The sequence below is a fragment of the Mustelus asterias genome, chromosome 12 (genome assembly GCF_964213995.1).
Source record: "Mustelus asterias chromosome 12, sMusAst1.hap1.1, whole genome shotgun sequence".
NCBI classification, from domain to species: Eukaryota; Metazoa; Chordata; class Chondrichthyes; order Carcharhiniformes; family Triakidae; genus Mustelus; species Mustelus asterias.
The window spans coordinates 90,371,241-90,394,210 of NC_135812.1; the positions used below are offsets into that span (position 1 = coordinate 90,371,241).

General features: G+C 40.8%; 1 protein-coding gene across 1 annotated transcript in view; it reads right to left on the reverse strand.

The window, feature by feature from the left end:
- LOC144501685 (cAMP-dependent protein kinase type I-alpha regulatory subunit) overlaps nucleotides 1-21,853 on the reverse strand; it is a 38,526-nt gene extending 16,673 nt beyond the window's left edge. The window contains exons 1-3 of the mRNA XM_078225616.1: nucleotides 21,348-21,853; nucleotides 2,950-3,123; nucleotides 1,658-1,749 (exon numbers count right to left, since the gene is read on the reverse strand). Coding sequence (XP_078081742.1) covers nucleotides 1,658-1,749; nucleotides 2,950-3,123; nucleotides 21,348-21,524 — 443 coding nt within the window. The 5' untranslated portion in view covers nucleotides 21,525-21,853. The remainder of the gene's footprint in view (nucleotides 1-1,657; nucleotides 1,750-2,949; nucleotides 3,124-21,347) is intronic.
- Nucleotides 21,854-22,970: the final 1,117 nt, after the last annotated feature.

Below are 22,970 nucleotides of genomic sequence, written 5' to 3' on the forward strand. Positions count from 1 at the left end.
GGACCTGGGTTCGATTCCCGGCTTGGGTCACTGTCTGTGTGGAGTTTGCACATTCTCCTCGTGTCTGCGTGGGTTTCCTCCGGGTGCTCCGGTTTCCTCCCACAGTCCAAAGATGTGCGGGTTAGGTTCATTGGCCATGGTAAAATTGCCCCTTAGTGTCCTGGGATGCGTACATTAGAGGGATTAGTGGGTAAAATATATGGGGGTAGGGCCTGGGTGGATTGTGGTCAGTGCAGACTCGATGGGCCGAATGGCCTCTTTCTGTACTGTAGGGTTTCTATGGTTTCTATGATGTACAATCTAGAGGCACTGCAGAAACTCATCAAGACTCATTATACTACACTTTCCAAACCCACAACTACTACTACCCAGAAGGACAAGCGCAACAGTTGCAAGGGAACGCCACCGCCTGGAACTTTCCCTCTAACTGACAAATCATCTGACTTGAAAATATATTGCTGTTCCTTCACTGTCGCTGGGTAAAAATCATGGAACTCCCTCTCTAACAGCACTGTGTGTGTACGGACATCACATGGACTGCAGTAGTTCAAGGCAGCAGCTCACAACTACCTTTAAGGGCAAATGGGGTTGGGCAATAAATGCTGGTCTCGTCAGTGACACCCATGTCTCATGAATTAAAAAAGATATCAGGCAAAAGGTATGAAATGAAGGTTAAGCTCTCTGTCGAAACAAAATTCATCATACTTTCATCCCATTGGTACTCATTCCTATCAGAATACAGCATTTAAGCTTTGGAGCAACGTTCACTCTAAGCTGCACAGCTTTATAGCTGGCAGCAACTTGGAAATAAGTGTGCAGACCTCTTACTAGTATTCCCCTTTAACTGACCATGTTTGTGCAGCCACAGAAAAAGATTTAAAGGTAGCATGTTTTTAAACTTTAGTCTGTGCAAAACAAAAAAGGAACATTATTGAAGAGCATCCATAGAAACCATATATCACTATCTTCACAATTTCTGGCCGAGAGACTAATTAGTGGGATGGGAAAGGGAGAAGAGAATAATAGGTGAAGATCAAAACTGCAATTCAAGTCCCTAGATGTCAACAGAAAATAGGTAAAAATGAGAAACCTCGCAAAATACTCTGCAAAATGACTCAATATCGTGTTTCTTCAAAGTTCAAGTTAATCACAAATTGCTGGGGTAGTCTCTAGTCAGTAATCAATTTGCCCTATGTTTGGGGCAGGCTAGGGTATCAAAAGACTTAACATACATTGTTACATTCAAGACCCTCCCACCACCCAACATCATCGTCCGAAAGACATTTCAAACCCTTTTACAGTTGAAGAATTACTTTTAATGTATTATGTTGATGCATAAAGTCCTGTCAAAGATAAATTAAATGAATGGCCTGCCAAACTTAGTTATGTGATTTGGGTGAAAGAAGAATATTGGCCAGACTGCCCATCTCTCTACAAACAGGGTTGAGAGATTTTGTTTATCCACCTGAACAGGAAGGGATTTTTATGCAATGAGTTCTAAAATGGAACTTGAGCCCACAGATTTTTGATTCAGAAATGAGTTTCAATTAACTCAATCAAGTGAAGCTAACATGGACAAGAATAAGTTCTATAACAAAAGAAAACAGGTTAAATTATCTTTGCAATCAGTTAGAACTTCAAATCAGAAATGCCTCACCTTCTTTCATTGTCATCCAAATGTGAGAAGAGCACATTCTTTTCAATGGCCTTAGCCAAGGCAGCCATAGTCTTGTAATCCTTAGGAATTACCTATGTAGTTATAAAATAAACATATTCTGCTTTTAATAGGTAACTGAGAACAAAAGATTAAAGCATTATTGAGTAGAGTTTCGGCTTTGGACAATTTAGGGAAATTGTACTCAAAATTGTGCTGGTCAGGCGACAGGTCAGGTTTCCATAAAATGCATTGGCATAATCACAAATGTAAAATCTACAACCAATCTCTGCAATTGCACAACATCAGAAAAAAAACAACTGTTTGCTTTCCTTTTTCCATCAAAACATACTCGATGCATTTAAGGGTGTCAAGCATTTTAAAAAAGCATCCAGTCATTCTCTTTGAGTGATCCGATTTAAAAGGCACTGAGAACGACACCAGAATCTATACTGAACCATTTATTAGCACCGTTGTAGACACTAGTCGGTTTCATAGTAAATTAAGCATTTCTTGATACAATGAAAGTTTTTAAATTGACACACTAGTGTCTACACACCTAAGGAAATGATTGTAATTTAAAAAGTCTTAGCCAATCAGTGGTAGAAATCTTGCAATTTTGACAGTGTGCATGGGCTGTTTTGTTGGTGTCTCCTGACTAGGATACTTATCTGGCAGGGGTCAATGATCAGGCAGGTTGATCTCCCACGCTGGGGTAGAGTCAATGATCAGGGTAGCCGATGAGGTTCAACTAAGGTATTGCCTGATACAATTTTTCAAAAGATATCTCGGCGTTTTGGCTAAGATAAAGCATCAGATCAAGCCCAAGATGGGGTGCAGTGCCTCATCTTGTCAGCTTAGATCTTGTTTGTTTCTCTTATGGGGACCATGATATGAATTTGTTTTTTTTGGATGGGATAAAAATGAAGAAAAATAACTTTCTCTTGATCAGGTAAATTAAATTTTAAACCAGTATAAAAATTTATGGAACACAAGCAAGTGTTCTTAGGCACTATTCACTTACGGTTAACGCCCTCCAATCTTTTACACCAGCAGTGCCTGTCTGGATTACACTGATATTACTAACTGAAACTCTACCCTTCGTCTTACAATCAAATGTCACAGTTCAGAAGTAACCTCACTGCATGACCTGTGAAACTTGCATTGAAATGATAATTAGCTAGTATACAACCTGGAGTAACCAAGCAGTGGAGAAGAGTTTACACAACACCAGTGAATTATCTGTCAAAGAATTATTCTGAACATACTATAGTCTGTATAGGATTTGTTTCTACCTTTCTCACATATGATGCAGCATCTTCCTCAGTGTAAACCTCAGCACTGATCGCCCCACGTCGTCGGCGCCCCTTCACTACCGGATTCATGGGTGGAGGTGGAGAAATTTCATCCTCACGTGAATCAGATCGAGAACCTGATTTCTGCTGATTGTGCATCTGTTTGGCCTCCTCCTTTTTTGAAATAAATGAAGGAAAAAATGTTTCAGTTTCAGCACAAACATAATGGATTGAATGGCCTCTGAATAATTCAATTATTCCATAAGCAAAAGTATCATAAACCATGGTTTGTATTAAATCCTTGCCAAATTCTTTTTCTAATACTGCATAACAACCATAAGCTCAATAAAAAAAATTTGCTTGCAAGATATGAAGCCAAATATGAAAAAGAAAAATATGCACTCAGATATTTGAAGGAACTGCAAACTATGGCAGTTTTGCAAAGATTTCAAAATGTGCAACTCAGGGTTCTTCCCGATATTTTGACTTGTTTACAAGGCAAAGAAAGTTCAATCTGATAGGCAGAGCAATGCTTCCTTCAAATTAAGACCGGATGCTATATGCAAAGATCAACTGACTACACCTCAATCTTTAAACTGATAGTAAACACACACTGAAACTATATAATTTGAATTAAAGACTAAGATAGGTTCAGGAAGTAGTAATGTGGAATTCAGGCTCATGCTCATGTGTTGGAGCTGTACTGTTGAACCACACAACAAAAGCATTGGCAGGCATTTCTGCCCAAGTTTAAGCAATTCCTGACTACAGAACTGTAAATTAAAATCAAAATAAGATACAATGCACCAACCTGCCTGCTTGAGGACATGGAATACGCCGATACAATATGTGCATAATTCACTATACAATTACAGAACCTCATTATCCGATTTAATATCACGTGTATTTCCTGCATTTGGTAGAAAATTCCTGTCCAGGTTAATTTTATCCCCAAATCAAAATTTCACAAGCGGGCATTATAGGTCAACATCTGTGTTTGTTCATCCATAATTAAAAATTATGCACTCATACAACTTCTAAAATGACTCAGATTTTACAAACAGTGGCAAAGAAACAGTGCTTACTGCTGCCCTCAAAGAAATTTGCCCACAAAGATTTGGTGGGCTTTGGTGCATCAATATCCCCTTCTCCACAGGTTCCCAAGCTGTGAATCATGGCCCCACTGGACAAGAAATTGAGGTTGCAAAATTTCCCCCTTTTCTGGGGCAGCAATGATCAATGTGGAGCAGAATCTAGGACCAAACAGAACTCTTGCAATGGGCCACTTTGATGGAACCACAACTCTGACAAGAATCGGGCTAATTATTGTCAGATCTGCTGAAGCCAACACCCATTTTGCTGCCTTGAGTTTGAACCCAAGTTGGGCCACAAATTCTGTCTTTCCTGCAGCCCGATCACCACCTCACTTCTGCCCCCTTGCTTGCTTCCTCTCATCTCAACGCCCCTGTCCTGAGTCCTCGCTCACAGCGAGGAAAGCGGCAAGTTGGGAGGGTAACCGGTGAACAGAGGGTAGCAGTGAGCAACAGGGTCACGGAGTGGGAGGAAGGTAGTGAATTACAGGATTGTCAAGTGAAAGGAACGCATTTAGCAGCAGAGTTGAGGAGTGGCAGGCAGGCAATAACTGGAAAATCTGGCAAGCAGGAGGGAGGTGGCTAGCTTTGATATCATGCAGAGGGCAGAGGAATTCTCCCTCGGTTGCTGGGAATCAATCCAGGCAAAATTCAGAGTCTTCAAAACAACATTACAATTCCTCACCATGACCTTTTGCTTGCACTATGAGGTTGCATCAATTTAAAAGCAATAAAATGGGGTCACAGTACGAAATAGTTAAGGAAGCACTGTCTTTTTCTGATGTAACTTTCAATCTGGTGCCATCATTAGGAGATTTATGACTTCCAGCAACTGTCATGCCATCGAACAGGTCAAGCAGCCAGACTGAAGAATTCTCTCAGAGCACAAATGAGGAAGTAAAGAGTACAAATTACAGGTCAGGTATTCTTTGTTCAAAACCCTCGGGGCTAATTGCATTTTGAATTTCAAATAATTTTGATTTTCAGATACTGCATATAAATTTACATTACAATAGACTAAGCTAGGTCAACTATAGTCGAAAATAAATAAAATGATTAGAAAATGAAGATGCATGACTAAATAATAAAGAGGATACCAAAAAAAAGTTTGTTGATATGATTACCACAAAAGAATGCATGGTAAACATTGCAGGCAAACAGTTAGATCCCCGTGCAAAAAGTTAACATGGTTTTTAAAATGTTGCAATTGAATATGTTCCATTTTCAGATAAACTCTACCTGTATAATTCATCTATTAATCATTTTACAGAAAGCAAAATTACAAACAGCAAAATAAAGATTGGGGCACACTCTTTGAATTAAGATAGAAGCTGTTATTTTAAAGTCATGAAAACTTTAACCATACACTGGAGGAAATGATAAAATTATTTTTCCAGTACTACAGAAATTTCCTGTAGTAATTATAACTTAGTATAACGTTCAAAAGTTAGTTATACCTCACTCAACAACGTTTTAACATTTTCAAAAGCGAGAGTGGAGCTTAAATTTGAAATACTAACACAACTGCCAGTGTTGGTTCCACCACAATGACTGCACTAGTGGACCCTGCAGAAGAGCAACTTCCAGATTTCCACATTAGTGAAATACATAAATTGCCATCAGTTTTACACTACGCAGTGCAAGCGAATTCTGACAGTTTCACTGCAAATTCTGGGTCATTATATCTCTGCTGGATGGGCAAAACCAAATCATTGAAAATGCACCAAAGCAAATTTGTTCACTCGCACCTTCACCCTACCACCTCAGTAACTGAAAAATCCAATACTCAAAATAAACTTTTTAATAAACAAACAATTTAAATTCACTCACTGAATGGTCTTTTTTTTAATTTAAGTAGCTACAGTTTTTTAAAACCTGAAGACATCAACTTCTTCAGAAACCATGGATTTTAACATAACTCCATTAGCTGATCTTTGGAATTATTGGGTGCTACAGCCCAGAAGTAGATCACTCAGTCCATCATGCTGATATTGGTTCTTTGAAAGGGTTGACTAATTTTATCCCACACCTCGCTTTTTCCCCATAACCCTGCAAATTAAGGCTCAAGTTCATGTCCAATTGCTTTTGAAACATCCTGTGGAATCTGCTTTGAACAGTATTAACATTGTGCTGTTTTCCAGATCTTAAACTTTTTTTAAAAAAAATCTAATTTCTCCTCCAGTTCTTTTGCTGATTATTTTAATGGCGATCCTTGGTTTTAGACCCACTTGCCAGGACAGTTTCTCCCTCTTTCAATGCCAAAATCCTTCAATTTTGAATACTTCAAGTTTGTACGGAACCGTTAGAAATGGCGGAGGTGCTTAATGAATACTTTACCTCGGTATTCACGGTGGAAAGGGATCTGGGTGGTTGTACTGCTGGATTGCGGAGGACAGAAAGGATCGAGCATGTGGACATAAAGAAAGAGGATGTGTTGGAACTATTGAATGGCATCAAGGTTGGTAAGTCGCCGGGACCGGATGGGATGTACCCCAGGTTACTGTGGGAGGCGAGGGAGGAGATTGCGGAGCCTTTGGCGATGATCTTTGCATCGTCGATGGAGACGGGAGAGGTTCCGGAGGATTGGAGGATTGCGGATGTGGTCCCTATATTCAAGAAAGGGAACAGGGACAGCCCGGGAAATTACCGACCGGTGAGTCTAACCTCAGTGGTTGGTAAGTTGATGGAGAGGATCCTGAGAGACAGGATTTATGATCATCTAGAGAAGTTTAGTATGATCAAAAGTAGTCAGCACGGCTTTGTCAGGGGCAGGTCGTGCCTTACGAGCCTGGTTGAGTTCTTTGAAAATGTGACCAAGCACATTGACGAAGGAAGAGCGGTGGATGTGGTCTATATGGACTTCAGCAAAGCGTTCGATAAGGTCCCCCATGCAAGACTTCTTGAGAAAGTGAGAGGGCATGGGATCCAAGGGGCTGTTGCCTTGTGGATCCAGAACTGGCTTGCCTGCAGAAGGCAGAGAGTGGCTGTGGAGGGGTCTTTCTCTGCGTGGAGGTCAGTGACCAGTGGAGTGCCCCAGGGATCTGTTCTGGGACCCTTGCTGTTTGTCATTTTCATAAATGACCTGGATGAGGAAGTGGAGGGATGGGTTGGTAAGTTTGCTGACGACACCAAGGTAGGTGGTGTTGTGGATAGTTTGGAGGGATGTCAGAAGTTGCAGCGAGACATAGATAGAATGCAAGACTGGGCGGAGAAGTGGCAGATGGACTTCAACCCGGATAAGTGTGTAGTGATCCATTTTGGCAGATCCAATGGGATGGAGCAGCAGTATAAAATGAAGGGTACCATTCTTAGCAGTGTAGAGGATCAGAAGGACCTTGGGGTCCGGGTCCATAGGACTCTTAAATCGGCCTCGCAGGTGGAGGATGCGGTCAAGAAGGCGTATGGCGTACTAGCCTTCATTAATCGAGGGATTGAGTTTAGGAGTCGGGAGATAATGCTGCAGCTTTATAGGACCCTGGTTAGACCCCACTTGGAGTACTGCGCGCAGTTCTGGTCACCTCATTACAGGAAAGATGTTGAAGCCATTGAAAGGGTGCAGAGGAGATTTACAAGGATGTTGCCTGGATTGGGGGGCATGCCTTATGAGGATAGGTTGAGGGAGCTTGGTCTCTTCTCCCTGGAGAGACGAAGGATGAGAGGTGACCTGATAGAGGTTTACAAGATGTTGAGGGGTCTGGATAGGGTGGACTCTCAGAGGCTATTTCCAAGGGCTGAAATGGTTGCTACGAGAGGACACAGGTTTAAGGTGCTGGGGGGTAGGTACAGGGGGGATGTCAGGGGTAAGTTTTTCACTCAGAGGGTGGTGGGTGAGTGGAATCGGCTGACGTCGGTGGTGGTGGAGGCAAACTCGTTGGGGTCTTTTAAGAGACTTCTGGATGAGTACATGGGATTTAATGGGATTGAGGGCTATAGATAGGCCTAGAGGTGGGGATGTGATCGGCGCAACTTGTGGGCCGAAGGGCCTGTTTGTGCTGTGGCTTTCTATGTTCTATGTTCTATGTTCTATTAGGTCTCCAATTAATCTCCACTGCTTGAAGGAGAACAATCACAACTTTCCTATCTCTCCACATAACCGAAGTCTCTCATCCCTAGCATCAGCATGTTATATATGTTTTCTCTACCCTCTTCAGGTCCTTGACATCCTTCCTAAAATGTGGTGCCCAAAAATGAACACAAAAAAGCATAATAATTTTCATTGGTTTAGCACGACTTATTTGGTTTTGTATTCAGTGCCCCTATTTACCAAGCCAAGTATCCTATCATCTTACCTTTCCATCTTCAAAGGTTTGTGATTGTACACTAACAGGTCCCTCCATTCTTGTGCCCACTCGAAGTAGTACTATTTAGATTATATTATCCCTCAATGTTGTTCTTCCCAAAGTGCATCACTTCACTTATTTGTATTAAATTGCATCTACCATGAATCTTTCTTTCCATTTCCCAAGTCTATGCCCTCGTGAATGCTGTTCACTATTTACCATGTTGCTTAATTTTGTTTCACTCATTATATAAATAAACAAATTCAAAGTTAAAGAAAAGCTATGATTCAAACAATCTCTGGGATAATCCACTTCATTCTTCTCTTTAGTCAGAAGAACATGCATTCATTGCTGCTGCCTGACTCCTTATCCCGCAGCCAATTACAAAGCCAAGTTACCACTGTTCTTTTAATATCAGGTGCTTCTGTTTTCCAAAGAAGACTGCTACATAGCTCTTCATGAAGTGGCTTTTGAAAGTTCACATCTGCTGTACTACCTTCAACATTCTCATTTTATCAAAGACCTCAATCAGGTTGGTCAGATTCAATTTGCATTTAGCAAATGCACAGTGGTGGTCCGTTATTAACCAAGACTTCTCCAAGTGGGAATTAATATTTTCCTTGTTCATGTAGTAGCTTTCCTATGACTGTCAGGTTGTAGTTACCAAACTTATCATTATTTTTTTTTAAAATCAGGGATGCAAAATTTGCAATGCTCATGTCCTTCAGTAGCACTCAAACATCCAAGTAGGTTGGTCTAGTTAAAGAGCCAGAGGACAAATTTCAAATACATACTTCATAAGTAAATTTAACGTGAAGTATTTATCAAAAATTGCAAGATGATGGGCATTGAGAGAAAACGGTATAAGAATTGGGGGGGGGGGGAATATTTATTGATTTCATTCATAGCTTGAAATAACGAGTCTATTAGCTTAAACTATATAGAGATGAAACCTTCTCCAATTTAAAGATTTCTGTTATCACTTCTACTTGCGCACGGTCAGAGAATGTAAACATTCTAGTCAGCGATGGTTTCATTTTATTATACAAGATTCAGGGATAAAGAAAATTAAAGCTGGTTTTGGCAGGTTGTGAAAGAAATGGACAATGAGAAGCGAATGCGTTTGCTGCAGTTTGTCACTGGAACATGCCGTTTACCGGTTGGTGGTTTTGCTGATCTCATGGGTAAGTTGTAGTCGAAACCAAACAGCTGAAGATAATAATGAGGAATTTGTTCATTCAAATTGCTTGTTTGTTCTGCAAGCATTCATTGACCATTTTCAGGCATGTTTTCAGTATCTGGTTTTAAAATCTTATTGTGTAATGGGAGATGAGTGTCCCTGCCAAGTTTAGTAAGTAAGTACACCACATTGATATACCTGGATTTACGACCATTTAGAAAGATGCGGATGGATTTACGACCATTTAGAAAGATGCGGATTAATCCGGGATAGTCAGCACGGATTCGTGAAGGGCAAGTCGTGCCTCACAAATTTGATTGAAGTTTTTGAGGAGGTAACTAAGTGTGTTGATGAAGGTAGGGCAGTTGATGTCATATACATGGATTTTAGTAAGGCGTTTGATAAGGTCCCCCATGGTCGGCTTATGATGAAAGTGAGGAGGTGTGGGACAGAGGGAAAGTTGGTCGATTGGATAGGTAACTGGCTGTCTGATCGAAGACAGAGGGTGGTGGTGGATGGAAAATTTTCGGATTGGAGGCAGGTTGCTAGCGGAATGCCACAGGGATCAGTGCTTGGTCCTCTGCTCTTTGTGATTTTTATTAATGACCTAGAGGAGGGGGCTGAAGGGTGGATCAGTAAATTTGCTGATGACACCAAGATTGGTGGAGTAGTGGATGAGGTGGAGGGCTGTTGTAGGCTGCAAAGAGACATAGATAGGATGCAAAGCTGGGCTGAAAAATGGCAAATGGAGTTTAACCCTGATAAATGTGAGGTGATTCATTTTGGTAGGACTAATTTAAATGTGGATTACAGGGTCAAAGGTAGGGTTCTGAAGACTGTGGAGGAACAGAGAGATCTTGGGGTCCATATCCACAGATCTCTAAAGCTGTGAAGGCGGCCTATAGTGTGTTAGCTTTTATTAACAGGGGGTTGGAGTTTAAGAGCCGTGGGGTTATGCTGCAACTGTACAGGACCTTGGCGAGACCACATTTGGAATATTGTGTGCAGTTCTGGTCACCTCACTATAAGAAGGATGTGGAAGCGCTGGAAAGAGTGCAGAGGAGATTTACCAGGATGCTGCCTGGTTTGGAGTGTCGGTCTTATGAGGAAAGGTTGAGGGAGCTAGGGCTGTTCTCTCTGGAGCGGAGGAGGCTGAGGGGAGACTTAATAGAGGTTTATAAGATGATGAAGGGGATAGATAGAGTGAACGTTCAAAGACTATTTCCTCGGGTGGATGGAGCTATTACAAGGGGACATAACTATAGGGTTCGTGGTGGGAGATATAGGAAGGATATCAGAGGTAGGTTCTTTATGCAGAGAGTGGTTGGGGTGTGGAATGGACTGCCTGCAGTGATAGTGGAGTCAGACACTTTAGGAACATTTAAGTGGTTATTGGATAGGCACATGGAGCACACCAGGATGATAGGGAGTGGGATAGTTTGATCTTGGTTTCAGATAAAGCTTGGCACAACATCATGGGCCGAAGGACCTGTTCTGTGCTGTACTGTTCTATGTTCTACGTTCAAATCTAAGAGCATGGGAGACAGCCGACTGACCCCATGATGTCTGTGTTGGCTCTTTGAAAAATTCATTAGTTCCAATCCTCAGCTCTTTGCCATTGGCCCACAAAACTTTCCTTTTCAAATCAAAGTGCTTAAAAATGACTGGATCCTGCTGCACCTAACATTGTAAGAGTTTTAACAACACCAGGTTAAAGTCCAACAGGTTTATTTGGTAGCAAATACCATTAGCTTTTGGAGCGCTGCTCCTTCATCAGATGGAGTGGAAATCTGCTCTCAGACAGAGCACAGAGACACAAAATCAAGTTACAGAATACTGATTAGAATGCGAATCCCTACAGCCAACCAGGTCTTAAAGATACAGACAATGTGAGTGGAGGGAGCATTAAGCACAGGTTAAAGAGATGTGTATTGTCTCCAGACAGGACAGCCAGTGAGATTCTGCAAGTCCAGGAGGCAAGCTGTGGGGGTTACTGATAGTGTGACATAACATTCACAGCACACAGGCACACATTCACAGCCTGCTCAGAACTAGAGTGTAAATGCTGGAAATTCTTGAGATCTGGACATTTGACTGGGGCTAGGTGCTATGTTTCAGAGACTGTGCAGAATCAGGGTAAAAGATCAAGGGAATTCTGGTGTAATTATCTTTTACTTGGAAAGTTGGTGTTAGATTGTTTCAGGGCAAATTGTCCGGAAATTCCAGGCCAATATTCCCTTCAATTACAGACAAATACGTGATGGTTTGGAATTCCCTATCATTAGACAAATTTGACCTCTGTGAAAGTGATTGTCCATCATTTTAAGTAATATTTGGATAGTTCCCCCTCCTCCCAGATTAGAAATTGTTACATTACACCAGTGCTTCTCAATTTTTCTCCCTCTTTGACCACATTCTGAAGCTTGAAAACTGCTGCAACTCATTCAGTGCTCCATGGATTTTGTGTCTCTGTGCACTGTTGGAGAACAGATTTTCACTCCATCTGGCGAAGGGGCAGCGCTCCGAAAGCTTATGGTATTTGCTACCAAATAAACCTGTTGGACTTTAACCTGGTGTTGTGAGACTTCTTACTATTGCTGCCCCAGAGCTCATAACCCCAAAATTTCATCTTGCGACCCAGTTGGGAAGCACTGAATTACACGTGTAGGAAAGAGCAAAAAAAAGCACAAAACTTTGATGCAGGCTTCTCTAATGTTGAAACAGACGCCCATCATGATATACTATCTTTGTACAAGCCAAGCACACAAGAACGCAACCAGGTTACATGATATTCTGAGACTTGATTGACTGATTGATTTGATTTATTGTCACCTGTACTGAGATAGTGAAAAGTGTTGTTTCTTGCACACTATACAGGTAAAACATGCCGTTCATGAAGTATATAGGGGAAAAGGAAAAGGATGGGTCAGAATATAGTGTTGCAGTTTCAGGTAGTGTGAAGAGAAAGATTAGCTTAATATATAATAGGAACATTCAAAAGTCTGATGACAGCAGGGAAGAAGCTGTTCTCAAGTCTGTCGCTATGTGTTTTCAGATTTTTGTATCTTTTTCCTGACGGAAGGTGGAAGAGAGTATATCCAGGGTATGTGGGGGCTTTGATTATGCTGGCTGCTTTCCTGAAGCAGCGGGAAGTGTAGACAGGGGTAATGGATGGGAGGCTAGTTTACGTGATGAACTGAGCTATGTTCACAACCCTTTGTAGTTTCTTGTGGTCTTGGTCAGAGCAGGAGCCATACCAAGCTGTGATACAACCAGATAGGATGCATTCTATAGTGCATCCGCAAAAATTGGTGAGCACCGTAGTGACTTCAATCTCAAGAGTATCCTATCAAGATACCATCAACATATTGCCTGTCCCACCAGATGCCCAAACATCTTTGACCACTGCTACACAAACATCAAACGTGCCTACCACTATCTCCCATCCTCACTTTGGCAAATCAGACCACAAGGCTGTGCTCCTGCTTCCGGCACAAGCAGAAACTGAAACAGGAGAATCAGATAAAGAAAGTCATGCAATGTTGGTCTGAGGCAACAGATGATCTCCAGCAGGACTGCTCTGACTTGGTGGACTGGTCAATATTTAAGAACTCAGCGACCAACCTTGCTTTCTCCATTAGACAAATGGCAGATTTCCCAAGTAGGCTCAGCATAATGGATTAGTATAATATAAACATTTATCATGATTCTTTGAATCAATATTAATTACGATTCAGCTTGTAATTGGCAATCCTCGCGCTTGATGCAAAATACAATTTTAAAAAACTTATGAAAACAATTGTACGGTTTCTTTAAAATGTCTCAAAAAACTTCAACGCCCACAGTCGAGATCTTCCAAGAAGTTTGGAATCTCAAGTTCCTATAGCACAGTTAAAATCCACCAACAATTCGTAACACTGAATTGCCAGAACTCTGAAGTCATTTTTCTTCCTCATTCTAAAAACCCAACTCTCTAGCCAGACATTTGGTCACCGCATCCAATCTTTTTCAGGCTATTCTCCCACCACCAACATTGGGTTATATATCTAAATGTTCAGAAATTGAATGCTGTGAAATAAATTTTCATATTCTTAATAAACAAACTGCCTTAGTACAAACAGTAGAAACATAGGAACAATAGTCATCCATTTAATGCTTTAAGCCTGTTCTGCATTCAATGAGATAATAGCTGGTCTGGTTACCTTCACCCCTTATCTCCTAATCATTTTCAGTAAAAAAAAATCAATCGCAAATTTAAAATTAATTGATCAAGCATTGTCAGTTATGGAATACAGTTCCATGTCCTTATGTGGGAAGTGTTTCCTAATTTCACTCCCGAAATGTCTGACTAACTTTTAGACAATTCCCTCTCGTCCTCGACTCCCCAATCAGTCAAAATATTTTTTCTCTATCCATCCTCTGTTCCCCATAATATTTTGAAAGTTTTGATAAATTATGCCACAAACTTCAGGGAATACAATTCTAGTTTTTATAATCTCTCCTCATAATTTACTCAATGCTCAACTTTACCTTCTAAAAAGAGACATTTAATGTTAAAAATACAATAATTCCAGACAATTATCTGTAGATTCAGCTAACATGCAAACTGAATTAACTCAAATTGCATGTTAAAAATAAGGGAATGGGAAAGTAATACATATTAGAGGGAACCAATTTTTGGGAAGCAATTTACAGTCAAGCTAAAAATTAATATAGCAATATTTTACAATGCGCAACATTTATTTCTCTCTAAACTTTAAAAAGCAATACTTAAAATAAATTTGCACCCAAGAGCAATAATATTAAATCTTTTGTAATAGGAAAGGAGTCATTTGGGGGACTGCCATATCATCTTTCCCTGTAGCCATCATGGTGACGTGCTCAACAGAACATCTTTGACCACCTTAACTGATCAATATTGGCATCTTTCCTGACCACTGTGCTGCAGTTGAATTCACTCTCAATACATGCATTTATCTAGCACTTCACAAATCAAAGCACATAAAACACAGTACAAAATAAATTACTTTTAAAAGGTAAAGAGTGTTACACAGAGCCCTTGTGCCTGTATTGGCTCACAGCCATTAGATGAACCAATACTCAATTTGGTGAACTCTGCTTTCTTCAAATAGCGTCATGGGATCTTTTACGTCTAAACAAACAGGTCCTCTATTTGATAGCCATCCAAATTCAACATCAGGCTAGAATGATGGATATCACTCCAGTAACCCAATATGTAGGTTATAAGCAGACTTTCTGCAATTTACACCAGACAGTATGAATTACAGGTAGGGTAGCATAATGGTTGTTACTAGACATGCAATCCAGAGACTGCCTAATGATCCAGAGACTTATTTAAATTCCAACATAGCAACTGAGGAATTTAAATTCAGTTAATTAAATCAAACTGGAATAAAAAGCTATCAGTAATGGTGGCCAGGTAACTTGCAAACTGTCATTAAAACCCATTCAGTTCACTAATGCCCTTTTGGGAAGAAATCAACCATTCTTATTCAATCTGGCCTGTGATTCCAGACAGACAAATGTGGTTGATTCTTAACTAACCTTTGTAATAGCCTAGCAAGCTACTAGTGGTACTAAACCGCTACAACAAAATACAAGAATAAAACCAGAGGCCAACCAGCATGACCTCGGCATTAGAGGCTTGTCAAACAACAGTCTGACAAACTGAGTCAGAATGATATCTTTCAGCCAGCAAAGAGTCCATCACCATCCCCCTGGTTTGTCCAAATGCACCAGCTCAAGACACCCAATGGTGGCATAATGGTACATGGTTAAAAGGAGTAACCATCATCACCTCCCATGCGTGTGACTTTTACTACATAAAAGGCAATAACAGCAAACAGATGGGAACATAATCAGGTAATTTCCAAATCAACTTGATTTGGAAATATAAGGTGCGTTCCTTCATTGTAGTCAAAATCCTAGAAATCTCTCCCTATCAGCATCATTGGAGTATCACCACCAGATAGACTGCTGCAATTTATGCTGGTGGTTCCTCAAGGATAAATAGGGATGGATAATAAATTATCACATTTTACGAATGATTAAAAAAAAATCCCTTCTACTGAGAAGCTGGAATATCTGTTTTCGTATCGAACAGCTTAAGCCTTCACAGTTTGGGAAGGACTAAGGCAGACAAATTTGAAGTTAATGGCTTTCACCAACTTCTTCCCACCAAGAATACTGTTACTCAATTATGGTTCCATCGAAAGAAGCCAGATCACAGAAATTATCAGAGGAGGTCATTCAGCCCATTGTGTCTATGCCAGCCAAGACAGAGATTCCAGCCTAATCCCAATTTCCACCCCAGGGTTCACAACTTAGGTTATGGTACATCAATTGCACAGCCACATAGCTTTTTTTTAAAATGCAATGAGGGGTTGCTGCTTCTACCACCCTTTCAAGCAATAAGTTCAGGTTCCATCACCCTCTAGGCAGAATTTTTAATCTGTCAATTACTATAAATTAATATTAACCTCAATATTAATAAGGGAAATAGGTTCTTTCTATCCATTCTATTTGGACCTCAAACTTTTATACACTACAATTAAATATCCCCTCGACCTTTCAATTCCAAACAGAAAACAACCCGAGTCCATTAATCTTTCCTCATAGCTAAAACTCTCCAGTCCTAGGAATATCCTTTGTTGAAAGTAAATGCACAGGTACAGCAGGCAGTAAAAAAAGGCAAATGGTATGTTGGCCTTCATAGTGACATGATTTGAGTATAGGAATAGGGATGTTTTGCTGCATTTGTATAGGGCATTGGTGAGGCCACACCTCAAGTACTGTGTGCAGTTTTGGTGTCCATATCTGAGGAAGGGTGTCCTTGCTATAGAAGGAATCCAGCAAAGGTTAACCAGGCTGATTCCTGGGGTGGCAGGTCTGTCATATGAGGAGAGACCAAGTTGGCTAGGATTATATTCACTGGAGTTTAGAAGAGTGAGGGGGGATCTCATAGAAACTTATAAAATTCTAACAGGGTTAGACAGGGTAGATTCAGAAAGAATGTTCCCAATGGTGGGGGAGTCCAGAACTAGGGATCATAGATTGAGGATAAGGGGTAAGCCTTGTAGAAGAGGCGAGGAGGAATTTCTTCACTCAGAGGATGGTGAACGTGTGGAATTCACTACCACAGAAAGTGGTTGAGGCCAAAACATTGTCTGATTTCAAGAATAAATTAGATATAGCTCTTGGGGCTAAAAAGATCAAGGGATTTGGGGGTGGAGGGGAAAATCAGGATATTGAATTTGCTGATCAGCCATGATCAAAATGAATGGCAGAACAAGCTTGAAGGGCCGAATGACTTTTAGTTTTTAATCTCTATGTCCTCATTAGATAATCACATCCATCCTGTAACATAGGGATCAGATTATACATAGGACTCTAGCTGTGGCCTAGTATTTTATAGAATATAAGCATGTTATGCTAGAATTGTATGACTGAGCTAATAAATGATAAGAGCCAGCTGATCTAGTCGGCCTGCTACCTTCAGGAATCTGTGAATATGCACTCCCAAGGTCCGTCCCTATCTCCCTCTGCACTTTTCAATATTGTACCCTTTAACACAAATTCCCTTGCATTATTTGCCTTCCCCAAATGCATTTTCAACACTTTCTGCATACCTACCGAACTCATTGATATCTTTCCGAAACATTTTTCCCCACCAATTATAGCCATTTTCTAAAAATCATCTGCAAACTTCTTAATCATTCCCTCTGCATTTAAAACCAAACTATTGATATGTTCCACAAAAAGCAAGCAATCCCAATACTGAATTCTACTAAACCCCAATGTAAATGGCCATCCAGTCCAGTTGCTTTGAGTCCTGCCACTGCATCGATTTCGGATCCAACTTGCCACTTCCCCTTGGATCCCATGACTTTTACTTTTCTGACTAGTTTGCGAAGGCTTTGTCAAAGGCCTTGCTAAAATCCATGTAGGCTAGCTACATTAATTGCACAATCCTCACTGATCCTTCTTGTTACCTCCTCAACAAGGCAGCTGGACACTAGTTTCCTTGAGCAAACCTATGTTTACCATCCTTATTAAACTGCTTGTTGAAGTGATAATTTATGCCACTCAGATTTTTCCCCCCAATATTTTCCTCATCAGAGAGGTTTGGTTAACTGGCCTGTACCTACTTGGCCTATCCTTTTCTCTTTTAAACAACAATGAAATATTAGCAGGTTTCCAACACCATGTCTATAGCCAGAAGAAAATTATGATTCGAGCCTCTATTTTCTCCCTTGCTCTCAACAGACTGGGGGAATCATCTCATCTAAGCCTGGCAATAGTGTTCCTTAAAATTTACAGAAGCTTGCCACAGGTAGTGCTTCAATTATATTTAAGGCCATCCACTTTAAAGTAATAGTAAACAACCGGGACAAAGTTTCTGATCCAACATTCTAGGTGACTTAAAAATAAACCAGCAAACAGTAAAAAGTGATTCAGTTTGAATGAACACCTATATTTAGGATTGGTCTTCCAACTTGCATCATTATCTCTGCCTCACCCTGATCCAAACTAACACTGTTCACTTGTCCATATTTCACATTCATAAATTGTTATGCAAGAATTTTTCCATCAATTTACTTGAACAGCAATTTGAACTTTTACATTGCAGCCAAATGATACTTTGATTTAGTCTGTTTTGTTGCAACTCAGGCTTTTCATGTGTACAAGCCACAAGTCAGCTCTCAAAAGGCAAGCATGCTCTTCCTATGAATGAAAATTTGACCATGTGTTCCAAGTATCCAGGACAATAGAACTTCTAGGTAAACAGTAATTCCTTTGCTGTCATGACAAACAACAGGAAATAGCACAGGACATTGTAAACCTTTGATTGCTGACTATCAGTAAACACATGCTTTATCTTGAGCTCAAGCTAAAACTTTATATTTAAGATTCAATATTGCACAAAAGGATAGCTATGGATAAATTTTTATTTACAATCTACTCAAAAATAACAAGTCTAAAATGTAGAAGTTCTCTTAATGACAGAAGATGATCCACAATGAGAACGGATATAACCAGTATAACCCTTTGGCCTCTGGTTTAGCAGTCACTCCTCTGTGACAATTTCTGTTCCCAACTCAAGTGTGAAGGCATACTGCAGTAACTGAGTTTCTTAATCATCTACAATGACATGTTTCCCTGGTCCCTCAATTTGGGTCAAAAGTTTATTTAAAAAAAAATAATTTTCCAAAATCAGTATTCCTTTGCTGGTACAAGTAAACAATCTGTAAAGCATCCCCCCATGACTCAACTTAAATCTTGAGAAATCAACTTTTTGGTTTTCCGAGAGTTACATGCTTTTGAGCTATAATGACCAAAGTTGGTCAAGATATTCCAATATAATTTCGGTAATACCACCTCACTGTCTTCTCTTGGTAATGGGAATTTTTGGAGATTTCCCAATGATTTTGTTATATAGTTGAACAAAGTGCTTATTACTTGAGAATGTCCCAAAACTATGCTTGATTTTAAATAATTTCAAAATTATTTTGTAATGCTTCTATAAATTATTCCAGTGATAGCCAATTCTTTGGCAAATTTGACTTACTTTGTGTAAACAGTCAACTTGTTTACAAGCAAAATGCTCTGACGTAACAGCAAATATACAACACCCAGTTAGATCTGCACTATTTCTGTTAAGCACATCAATAAACACCTCATTGGCATCAATATAGTCAAACCCATCTATCCACCAAGTGGCATCTGGTACAACAAACTTAAAAAGGGTGATGATTTAGTGGTAAATCAGGTATAAATGTAACTTCCAAGAGCAGCTTATCAGGCAATGTCTTCATCAGGCACTAGAAATTATTACAATCGTACAGGTTACAAATCACTAAGCAACTGTGTCATTAAGTGTGCTGAATTTTGCAGGTGACTGTCTAAATTTAAATACAAATTTAAAACAAATATTGCTGAAATAAATGCTGACCAGTCAAGTTTTATTTGCAAGCAATATTTTACTGCCACTTTTCTAAATATACCTGAAATTATAGGCAAATCCTAAAAGGCTTCAGAGGTCTGTCTGCTGTCCAAGGTTTAATTCTTATATGTACAGTGCAAACAAATATTGAAGACAAAGGTGCCCACTTTGGTCAATTCTCCCTTTCTTACTTTTAAATAAGTAAAAACATTTTGTTCTACCAAGTATACAAATCTTTTGTCAATGGAAATACTGGACAACTGGAGTATGTCACCTTTTAAGAGAAAGTATAACACTGCAATCCGTGTGAAGGTACTTCCACTGTACTGTTAAGTAACGATCCATGAATTTGACCCAACCATATTGAAGCAACAGATATATTTCCAATATGGTGCGTTACTTAAAGCAGGACTTGCAGTTGGTAGTGTTCTCATGCACCTGCTGCCCATGTCCTTCTTCTCGATGGTGAAAGAAGCCTTGGCATGTTGTAGATGGTACACACTGCAACATGGGTGGCAGAGGTATGAATGTTTAAGGTGATGGTGGACTGTTTTGTCCTAAATTAGTTGAGTTTTGAGTGTTTTTTGAAGGTACATTAACTCAGTCAAGTGGAGAATATTCCATATTTGTGTGATGTAGATGGTGGAAAGGTTACAGAATCAATGAAATGTTGCATGCAAGGGCCTTTGGTGAATGAGGGATTGAATGTCAGGACTGCTACATAGCTCTCGAGTCATAGAAGTATAGTTAAAATATTGTCTTGTGCTTTTAATAGGATTTGAATAATTTTAATAAATTGGAGTTATCCAAGTAATCATTATCCAATCATAGTCAGAATTTCCTCCTATGTCTTTTTCTCCTGCCCCTACAATGCACTTCAAGCTCCCAAGGATCTATCCGTGTACATTTGCTAGATAATATCCAGCCCTATGACCGGATCTCACACCGGTCAAGAGATAGAGGTATATATATACACATTATATATATATATATGTCTAATGTCATGGATGATGTCAACAAGGGGAAGTGCGTAGATTTGAAATAAGATGGGTCATGAATAGATCGTTGGGGAACTCCAACGGTATACTGTGGGGAGGCAGGAAGAGAAGTCACAGGAGAAAATTCTGATTATGACTGGATAGAAATGAATTATACCCCCAAAAAATGCTGTTAAATCACAGGATTACACAAAGTGGTTTAATTATACTTCTACAGTTAATGCGTTATTTAAAGTCCTGGCTTCAATGACTCATTCACCAATGACCCTCAAATGCAATGTTCCATTGATATTTGAAGCAAATCTCTGGCCACTATTATAGATCAATGAGCAATTCAGGAGAGAGAAAATGAATTATACTGAATGCATACTTCTGCACTTAGCTCCTATGGACTGAGGGCACTCAAAAGACAGGGCCGGGGGGGGGGCAGGGTTATAGTATTAACCTTTCCGAATGTGCAAGATACTCACCTTAAATGTTTTTCAGGTCCACTGATAATGATTTAAGGAGGGTTTGCATCCTGTTTCACTTTGTTTCTGCTTCGCAAACTGGCTCAACAAATTTATGCACCGAGATATAAGAGACACTTTTCACCCCCCATTTCGGCATTAAAATTGGATCTCCATCAATCATCCCACACCATGACGGCGATGTTCCTAACACTCCTGAGGCAATTGCCGTTTTACCCTCAAACCTACATTCTGCACCCTCTCCTTTCCTTCTCTATGAACGGTATGCTTTGTCAATATAGCGCACAAGAAACAATACTTTTCACTGTATCCCAATGCAAATGACAATAATAAATCAAATCAAATCCCCGACATAAACAAGGCCACTCCATGTTTCCTTTGGAGAAAAATGAAGCCCGCCGCCCTCCTAACTCACTTTCTCGAGTTTCTCGAAGTATTCCCTGAGGTAGGTGATGGGTTTCTCGGGCCTGGCGATGCAGAGCTGCACGATGCAGTCCTTGAGGACCTGCTGGATGTTGTGCTTGTGGACATACTGCTCGCACTCTCGCAGGCTGCGCTCTTCTTCCCCGCTGCTGCCCGTCGCCGCCGCCATCTTAAGCCGCCCAGTCGACGCTTCAGAGAAAAAAAAATAGGCCGGAGAAACTGTCGACGGCGAGTTCACCCGGCGCCCGGCCGAGCCGAGCGACACCAACTCCCCGCCCGAAAAAAATAACACGAAGGAAAATACAGGCGGCCCGACCGGTGGGGGAAGGGGGGGGTCTGTTCCTCCGCCGCTAACGGGTGAGGCGAGGCCGAGCTGACGGGACTGTCGGTTGGAAGGCCTGGCTGGAAGCGGCTGCGACAGGAGCAGTTCCCTCAGTCACTGTCACCCCCACCGGAAACCAGCCGCGCTGCTGACGTCAATCCGCCTCGCTCTGGACTGCGGGTGGGGGAGGGGCGGCAACCACAAATCAGCCACTGTAAATGTTACACACAAGCTGCTGTGTGCACATTGCAACCTACACGCACACACATGCAGCATGCACACACACCTCAATATGAACCCTGCACAGCATGCACACACATTTCAATACCTGCACACCATATACATGCAGCATGCACACACACCTCAATATGAATCCTGCACAGCATGCACACACATTTCAATACCTGCACACCATACACATGCAGCATGCACACACACCTCAATATGAACCCTCCCCACACACCTCAATATGAACCCTACACATTATATACATGCAGCATGCACACACACCTCAATATGAACCCTGCACAGCATGCACCTACATTTCAATACCTGCACACCATACACACATGCAGCATGCACACACTTCAATACCTGCACACCATACACATGCAAAACACATACACACTTCAATATGAACCTGCACACCATTCACATGAAGCATGCACACACACCTCAATGTGAATCCTGCACACCATACATACACAGATGCAGCATGCCCACACACCTGATTTGCTTTATAATTGTCACATGCATTAGTATACAGTGAAAAGTATTGTTTCTTGCGCGCTATACAGACAAAGCATACCCGTTCATAGAGGAGCAAAGGAGAGGGTGCAGAATGTAGTATTACAGTCATAGCTAGGGTGTAGAGAAAGATCAACTTATAACATAGGTCCATTCAAAAGCCTAATGGCAGCAGGGAAGAAGCTGTTCTTGAGTCGGTTAGTACATGTCCTCAGGCGTTTGTACCTTTTTCTCAACAGAACAAGATCGCAGAGAGTATGTCAGGGATGTGTGGGGTCCTTGATTATGCTAGCTGCTTCTCCAAAGCAGCGGGAAGTGTAGACAGAGTCAATGGATGGGAGGCTGATTTGCATGATGGACTGGACTACGTTCACGGCCCTTTGTAGTTTCTTGTTGTCTTGGACAGATTATGAACCTTGCACACCATACACACACATGCAGCATGCACACATATCTCAATACCTGCACACCATACACACACACACTCAAAGGGGAGGCGATGGCCTTAAGGTATTATTACCAGAATATTAATCCAGAAACTCAGCT